Source organism: Tupaia chinensis, unplaced genomic scaffold, assembly GCF_000334495.1.
Source record: "Tupaia chinensis unplaced genomic scaffold, TupChi_1.0 Scaffold000495_1, whole genome shotgun sequence".
NCBI classification, from domain to species: Eukaryota; Metazoa; Chordata; class Mammalia; order Scandentia; family Tupaiidae; genus Tupaia; species Tupaia belangeri.
The window spans coordinates 2,310,143-2,318,877 of record NW_006160007.1 but is presented as its reverse complement, the minus strand read 5'-3'; the positions used below and the strand labels follow the sequence as shown (position 1 = coordinate 2,318,877).

The 8,735-nt window shown below is 40.9% G+C and overlaps 1 protein-coding gene across 1 annotated transcript in view; it reads left to right on the top strand.

The window, feature by feature from the left end:
• DNAH9 (dynein axonemal heavy chain 9) overlaps positions 1–8,735 on the top strand; it is a gene marked incomplete at its 5' end in the record, with an annotated part of 330,910 nt that overhangs the window by 91,054 nt on the left and 231,121 nt on the right. Inside the window, 2 exon segments of the mRNA XM_014590899.1 lie at positions 15–302; positions 7,930–8,140. Of these exon segments, the coding sequence (XP_014446385.1) occupies positions 15–302; positions 7,930–8,140 (499 nt within the window).

Here is an 8,735-nt window from a genome sequence, read left to right as displayed (position 1 = left end):
TTCCATGCCTGCAGGACCACTATGATGGGGGCTTGCGAGCCATTAAGTCTGTGCTGGTGGTGGCAGGATCCCTGAAGCGAGGGGACCCTGACCGACCTGAGGACCAAGTCCTGATGCGCTCCTTGAGAGACTTCAACATCCCCAAGATCGTAACCGATGACATGCCTGTGTTCATGGGCCTGATTGGAGACCTCTTCCCTGCCCTGGATGTCCCTCGGAGGAGAGACCTCAACTTCGAAGCATTGGTTAGGAAGGCAGTAGTGGATCTGAAGCTCCAAGCTGAGGACAACTTTGTGCTCAAGGTACATGGGATGTTCCCTCCCAAGATTTCTCTATCTCTTAATTCTTTTCTTAAATAATGGGTTATCCTTCATCTTTAATCCAAAAATTTGCTTTAGGTATATAAATATGTAACTAACTAATAATAATTCATTTCAGCAACTTTTCACTGGGGTTCTGCAATGTGAATACCTGGTGGGAAATATAAGAGAAAGACCCCACCATCAGGGAGCTCATGATCTAATACGAAGAATAAGAGATACAGTTTGCTCTGCTACAGAAGGACCACTTTCATGGGCATTACTTACATAGACAATTACAGAGGAATAACAATGGTATTTCATGGAAGCCATGATAGTTCACAGGCAATTTTTCCAAGTTCATAAACATTTTGAAGTGTCCCTGGGTAAGCTTTCTTATAACTAAAGAATACAACTTAGAGTGGTAGGCAGAATAATGTGTTTATACCAAAAGACACTCACATCCTACTCCATAGAATTCATGACTATGTTGTGATACATGGCAAGGGGGGATTTTAGTTGTAGATGGAATTAAAGTTGCTAACCACTTGACCTTGAGGTGAGAGGTTATCCTGGATTGTACAGGTGGATTCAATGTCATCACAAGGATCCTTATTAGTGGAAGAGAGGAAAAAGAGAGAAAGACAGAAACATAGCAGAATGAAGTGGATTTGAACTGCCATTGTTTTTTTGTTTTGTTTTCCCCAGTTATTTGTCACTTTACTCTAAGGACTGCCTTTCTTTCAGTTTCCAGTAGCTATTTCCTATATTGTATTTGATACCTCACCAGAATATCTTTTATTTTATTTTAATTTCTTTTATACATTCAATCACATATGTCACTTAGCTTGTAAAGTGAATGTTCCAACATGAATCCCAAGATCGTAACCGATGACATGCCTGTGTTCATGGGCCTGATTGGAGACCTCTTCCCTGCCCTGGATGTCCCTCGGAGGAGAGACCTCAACTTCGAAGCATTGGTTAGGAAGGCAGTAGTGGATCTGAAGCTCCAAGCTGAGGACAACTTTGTGCTCAAGGTACATGGGATGTTCCCTCCCAAGATTTCTCTATCTCTTAATTCTTTTCTTAAATAATGGGTTATCCTTCATCTTTAATCCAAAAATTTGCTTTAGGTATATAAATATGTAACTAACTAATAATAATTCATTTCAGCAACTTTTCACTGGGGTTCTGCAATGTGAATACCTGGTGGGAAATATAAGAGAAAGACCCCACCATCAGGGAGCTCATGATCTAATACGAAGAATAAGAGATACAGTTTGCTCTGCTACAGAAGGACCACTTTCATGGGCATTACTTACATAGACAATTACAGAGGAATAACAATGGTATTTCATGGAAGCCATGATAGTTCACAGGCAATTTTTCCAAGTTCATAAACATTTTGAAGTGTCCCTGGGTAAGCTTTCTTATAACTAAAGAATACAACTTAGAGTGGTAGGCAGAATAATGTGTTTATACCAAAAGACACTCACATCCTACTCCATAGAATTCATGACTATGTTGTGATACATGGCAAGGGGGGATTTTAGTTGTAGATGGAATTAAAGTTGCTAACCACTTGACCTTGAGGTGAGAGGTTATCCTGGATTGTACAGGTGGATTCAATGTCATCACAAGGATCCTTATTAGTGGAAGAGAGGAAAAAGAGAGAAAGACAGAAACATAGCAGAATGAAGTGGATTTGAACTGCCATTGTTTTTTTGTTTTGTTTTCCCCAGTTATTTGTCACTTTACTCTAAGGACTGCCTTTCTTTCAGTTTCCAGTAGCTATTTCCTATATTGTATTTGATACCTCACCAGAATATCTTTTATTTTATTTTAATTTCTTTTATACATTCAATCACATATGTCACTTAGCTTGTAAAGTGAATGTTCCAACATGAATACATTTCTCACCAGTCCAGTTTGGGATACTAGCCATTGTTGTTTTTGAAGGTGGAGGAAGAGGCCACAAACCAAGGAGTGTAGTGACTTGTAGAAGCTGGAAATGGAGAAGGAAAGGATTTGGGGCACACACATACATGTGCCTGGTGTGAGTTTCAAGCCAGTGGGTCTGGGACTCAAACCACGGTTGGCCATATGAGAGTCCAGTACCTTAACCACTATGCCACCTATTGACCCCGCCATTACTTGTTCAGGATTCCCACTAAGTTATTTCATGGGAAACAAAATGCTCCCCCTTGAAGAACTCATGGGCTAAAGGGAAGGTCCCTTCTACTCCACTCCAGAAGGAGTTTCTGGCACACAATACTTTCACTGTCAGAAATGAAGCCCTGCTTATGTATAAATAGAACGAGGAATGAATTGGACTTTCCACTTCCCATTGCAAGTAGGTGTCTCTTTTAATTTCTGGGATTTCCTTTTACAGACAGTACAGCATTACCTTGTCCTTTGCAGCTGTGATTGTATCTGCCACTTGGCCCATTTGTCAACCTCTGCCCTCCCAAATTCAGTGGATAGTCTTGTTAAAACAAAACAAAAATGCTAGAGAGCATCCATGCTCACTAGAAGGAGAAAATTTACACCCTATCTCATAGTTAGTTCATCTTTGTAGCCTTAAACTTCAGGGCCTGTGCTTCCTTCCTTGAGAAAGCAGCAAAGCACCTCCCATGGGGAATGGTCACGTTGCCATCCTTTCTACTCCATTTCTCACTTTTTGGGATTTGGATCATGCATGACATGTGCACAGCTGGGTCTGTAACTTGAACTGCACGGTCGGTCTTGCGGTATCCAGTCACCTTAACAACCACCTCACTGACTCAGTGGATAAATGGATGCATGGGGAAGGATGCAGGAGTGGACAAAAAGACTTTAAAAATATGTAATATAGGACCGTAGTAGAGAGGGCCTTGAATGGCAGACAGACAGCGATCCTCTTAAAGGGTCTAATCCTAACAGGTATCCTGACTTAAATCCAAACGATGTCCACAAGATGCCGTGAGCTGAGGATGACCTCTTGGATTCAGGACAGCCGTATCTTTCCAGACTCTCTGGGGGTCTGATGAGGCCATCTGATTCTCTTCCCCTCATTTTCTGCATCTTTTTCCTACTCGAAATTGTTTCTTTCTATTTATTTGCCATTTGGGCCACATTCTGTTTCCTTCCTTTCCTTCTCTTCCTTCTCATAGCTGCTTTCTACCCTTCTGGTAAGACAGATGCTCTCTAGTAAAGGATCTTGGAACAGGTAATATTTCTACCCACTTTTTATTTGCACTGTCCACTTATACTTCTGAAAAATAATTCATCAAAAACTGTCTAATGGGGCTCTGGCTTGAGGTACCATCCTAAGATCCTTAAAAATTATAAGATACATTTCATTCATTTTTTAAAGAAAAAGGAATATGTTCATAAAAGTGTGAAAGCTGGGAAGGGGATATTAGAATAAATTTCTAAAAAGATGGGAAGAAAATGGAAGCGAGTTGACAGATCAAGCAGAGTAGAGGGGGCTGCAGGCCAGAATACACCAGAAGGGGCTTCAGGAGGAGAGGAACCAGAAGGCAGCCATTCTGCCAAGCAGACCCCTAGAGAAGCTCTGGGCTTGGCATTGGTGGTTAAGGAGGGCAGAAATGAGAAAGAGAACTGAAAATAGCCACAGGGGGCATCGGGAAGTCTGTTTACCCCATGATTTTGCCACTTGGCTCCCCTCTGTCTTGCTCAATACTCCTTCCAGTCCACAGCTCCCAAATAATGCAGACTGTGTGCAGCCAAGCATTTAACTGAGGCCAAGAAGGCAAAATAAAGGACCATAAGGAAATGTATAAACTCTACGGGGAGAACTAGGACTGCTTCTGGAATATCGGCAACCCAATTTAAAGCCCTTCCATTCTCTTTGGGGTCCCTCAGTTCGAAAATGAGCTATCTGCTCACTCACCCACAAACAAAAGGACAAAGACCAGGATCTGACCCTGTCACAGAGCCTCTGCTCGGTCCACCTGCCCTGGTCAGTAGCAGAGCACACTCGTCCCAGCCTCCTGGAAAACACAGTGCTGCCCTTTGTTTAGAATTCAGGCTCAGCAACTATTGGAGAAAACCTACAGTGTAAGAGATAAAGACTCACTAACAGACATACACACAGCAACTGAACTGAACCCAGTGGAATTAAGAAAGAAAACATTTAAAATGTTCTAATTCGATTCCTTGAAGAAAGTAAAGAAAACAATATCCACAAAACAAGAATTAGGTGCCATTTAAAAATAAAAAAAAAAAAGGCTGTCATGATCCAACCTGATGATGTAGGTGGGAGCATACTTAAACTGAAGTGGTGAAAGTCACGTGGCCAACTCAGGTTCAGACCCCCCACCCAGTCAGCTTAAAATATACTGGCTGTGCCTGTGTACCCTCATGCACATGCATCTTATGAGCTTAAGGAGATCACTGTGTGCTAAAACGTATTGAGAATGCCTTTCTCTGTATCTCTCTCTCATGCATATATACATGCCCTCTATAATGAATAAAATAAACAAGCTTAAAAAGTTTATGGACAGCATGTACCCTAGTGGTTAGGGGAAGCCAGATCCTATATGATCAACTATGGTTTGAGTGCCATCCCCAGTAGCTTGAAAAACGTGTCGAGTGTGTATGTGTATATATGCCCCCCAACCCCAGCAGTATGGACAAATGGAGGAGAAAGGATTGCAGCATGACCACACCACTGAGTGTGGTGTGCTTTCTCTCTCTCTCTCTCTCTCTCTCTCTCTGTCTGTCTCTGGCAAGTGCACATGGCCTCTGGCAATTTAAAAAGAAAAAAATCAAGAAACTATGGGAGAAGTGTAAAGAGCTCTCTGAATGCAAAATTGTCATTGATGAAAAAAAATTCAGTGAGAAGACTGGAAAATAGAGTCAAGAAAATCTCCCAGAAGATGTAAGTGTATGATAAAGTGTGCACATTTACACATAGAAATTGCAAAAAAATAATAATAATAATAAATAAGATGACATACAAGGGCTCAATCTAGATTATTCAACATGTTACCAATAAGAATTCCAGAAAGAGAACAGAGAAAACTTACTAGAACTAGAAACATTTGTCCACATTGGAAGGACTCAGTACTGAATGGAGAAAACTTAAATGACCTTATATGAAGACTCTTTATAATAAGAGTTCAGAAACTGAGGGTCAAGAAAAGAAAAGAGTAAAAGTTTGTTGGCTGAGTGATGGAGTGGAAAGGTTGTACAAGTGGCCCCAAAATGAATGAAACTCAGGATGACGTCAGACTCTGTCATAATAACATTGGATACTATAAAGGACAAGGAAACCATTCCCTCAAAGTTCTGAAGGGAAATGATTTTAAGACTAGAATTCTATAAAACCAAATTATCATCCAAGGTACTTTGAAAGACTCATAAATTTTATTTCTTCTCTGTAAAGTTTATTTATTTCTTCCATGAATGAGGAAGACCAAAAGAGAGAGAGAAAGAGAGCACCCTTAACAGAGTCTTGATGCTGCATCCCATCCCCAGCTCCAGCTAGCCCTGACTATGGACATGAATGTACCCAGCACACTCAGGAAGGCCTCCAGCCATGAACTTGGAGCTTTCTTGTCTAAGTCAGCCTTACTGGACATCATGTTTTACCACTGCACCTCCACCTTCCCCTTCCCTTTAAATTTATTCGTTTTTTTTTTCTTTCATGAGAGATAAGTTTACTTTATGTGCACTCTTTTTAAATAAGGTAATTTAGGATGTATACAGCAAAACAAAGAATTTTTTAAAATGAGAAATGTCATAAAATTAAAAAATAAGAATTTAATTAAAAACGTAAAAAGGAAAATAAATCTTGGAATGACAGTTATCAGCAGACCTAGAACAAAATCAATCCAGATTAGAGGAGAAAGTCATGGTCTCCAAGAAAGAGGCTCACAAGAAGAATGAATGTATTTAAAGTGATAATAAACTAACAAGTTGAAAACTCTTATGTGTTTTACTTATCTTGTAAGTTATGGGGATTGCGATGGTTAATTTTGTGTGTCAGCTTGACTGGGCCACAGGGTGCCCAGATATTTGATCAAACCTTATTTTGGGTGTGTCTGTGAGGGTGGTACAAATTTCCAGTTGGACAGGATGATTAAGTGCTAGAGATCTACTGTAAAGCACAATAACTATTGTTAATAATAATGTATCATATACGTAAAAATTGCTAAGAAGGTATTCTCACTGCAAAAAAATGGTAAGTATATGAGGTAATAGATATGGTTAATTGTTTTGATTTAATCAATTCATAATGTATACATATATCTAGACATCACAATATGTACTATAAACACAATTTTGTTTGTAAAAGATACCTTAATAAACTGAGGAATGAAGGGATGAAATACTGATACATCCTACAACATGGATGAGCTTGAAAAATAGTATACTAAGTCAAATCATCTAATTACAAATGACCGCAAATGTAATTATTCTATTTATGTGAAATGTCCAGAATAGACAAATCTATGGAGGAAGAATCTTGATTAGGGATTCCATAGGGCTGGGGTAGAAGTCGGGGAAAGAGGAGTGACTACTAATAGGTACGGGTGTCTTTAGGGGATATGAAAGTGTTCAAAAATTAGATTGCAGTGATGGTTGTAAAACTCTTAAAATTTACACTTTAAAAGAGTGAACTGTGGGGCCAGGAGATGACATAGCAGTTGCATCGCTGGATTCCCATATGGCTGACCATGGTTAGAGTCTTGGACCTGGTGGCTTGAAATTCATGCCAGGTACATGTGAGTATATGCCCAAGATCCAGGAGGAGAATGGAGGAGACAGAATTGCAGCATGGCCATCCCCTCTGGGTGCTTCTTTCTTGTCTCTCTCTCTCTCTCTCTCTCTCTTTGTCATGAGTGCACATGACCTAATGCAAAAATCCTCTAAAAAAAAGTGAGTTATATAGTATGTGACATATCTCAATAAAGTTGTTCAACAACAATAAAAGTAGTTGATGGAACTAGAAAACATTTTAAAATATTTACAATAGCAGAGTTTGGTGCCATTATTCAATCAATAGTTAATGCAAAAAAAATCTTTTTTAATCTAGGAATACACAGTCCCCTCTTTCTCGTCCTCTTCTTCCTTCTTCTCTTTTACCTCCTCCTTTTCTTTTTCTTCTTCTTTTTTTAAATGCAATCACTTCAGATTAATTTCACACTGAAAGTCTTGCGAATGCTTTCTACTGTACATAAAATAAAATCCCTGCTACTAAATCCTACATATCAGACCCTACTTGGCTCTTTGACCTCATCTTGTACACTCTCCCACTTTCTGTTCTCTTCGTCCTCCAACCTTGATGTTGAACTTAAAGCTTTGTGCTATAGCTCTACCCAGAATGCTTTCCCTGTTAGTCTTTATGCAGCTCTTTTTCATTCATATCTTAGCTTAAGCATCTCCTCCTTGGGGACCCTTCCCAACTCTCTCCTCATTCCTAATAATTGTCTGACCGAATGACGATTAAGTGAATAAACCATCTTGTCTCTATATTTCAGCCCTCATCGCATATGGGGTGCTGACCCTTCCTCTCTTGACTTCAGCTCTCACAGCAGACACTGGCCTGGCTCACAGGAGAGCGGTTAGGATGCAGGTGAGTGACAAGGTGGTGCCTCTGGCTGAAGTTCTGTCTCTCCAGGTGGTCCAGCTGGAGGAGCTGCTGGCGGTGCGGCACTCTGTGTTTGTGGTGGGTGCCGCTGGTACTGGCAAGTCTCAGGTCCTAAGGTCCTTGCACAGGACCTACCAGATCATGAAACGTCGCCCCATCTGCACTGACCTCAATCCCAAAGCAGTCACAAATGATGAACTCTTCGGCATCATCAATCCAGCCACACGAGAATGGAAGGATGGTAAGTATGAGCAACCCCTGGAGACGTTGCTGCTATCCTCAGAGTCTCTTGGGCAGGCTTTGCTGTGATGGAGGGAACCTTAGACTAATCTGTTTGAGGCCTTAGAAGAAGCTGAAAAGACTAGGATAAAGGAAGAAATTCAGTTTGACTTGGAGAGGACTGTCTCTCCTTGGAGAGAAGGGACTTACAGAGGACAAAGCAGGGCAGGTATGCAGCTGTCTTTTGCTGATTCTGAAGCACAAGCCATGGGGTAGTTGCTGCACTGCCTGGCAATGGATTTAAGGCACATGTTGCATCAGGAAACTCATGGCTTGTTGTCAAAGAAGTGCAGTTAAGCACCCCACAGAGGGCCCCTTTCTCTCTCTCACCATTGCCCCAGGAATGATGGGAAATTGTATGCTATAGATCCCTGTGCCTAAGGCAGGCCCTGGTGACACTGAAGACACCCATTCAACCTCAAGGCCATTCCTAGGAGCATATTCCTTTCTGTAGTGATTCAGAGGAACCCCAACCCATGGTCACACGGTGCTGATCTCAGCGTCACTTTCAAAAAACTAAATACAGCAGACTGACCCTTAGCCTAGTGGTTAATGGA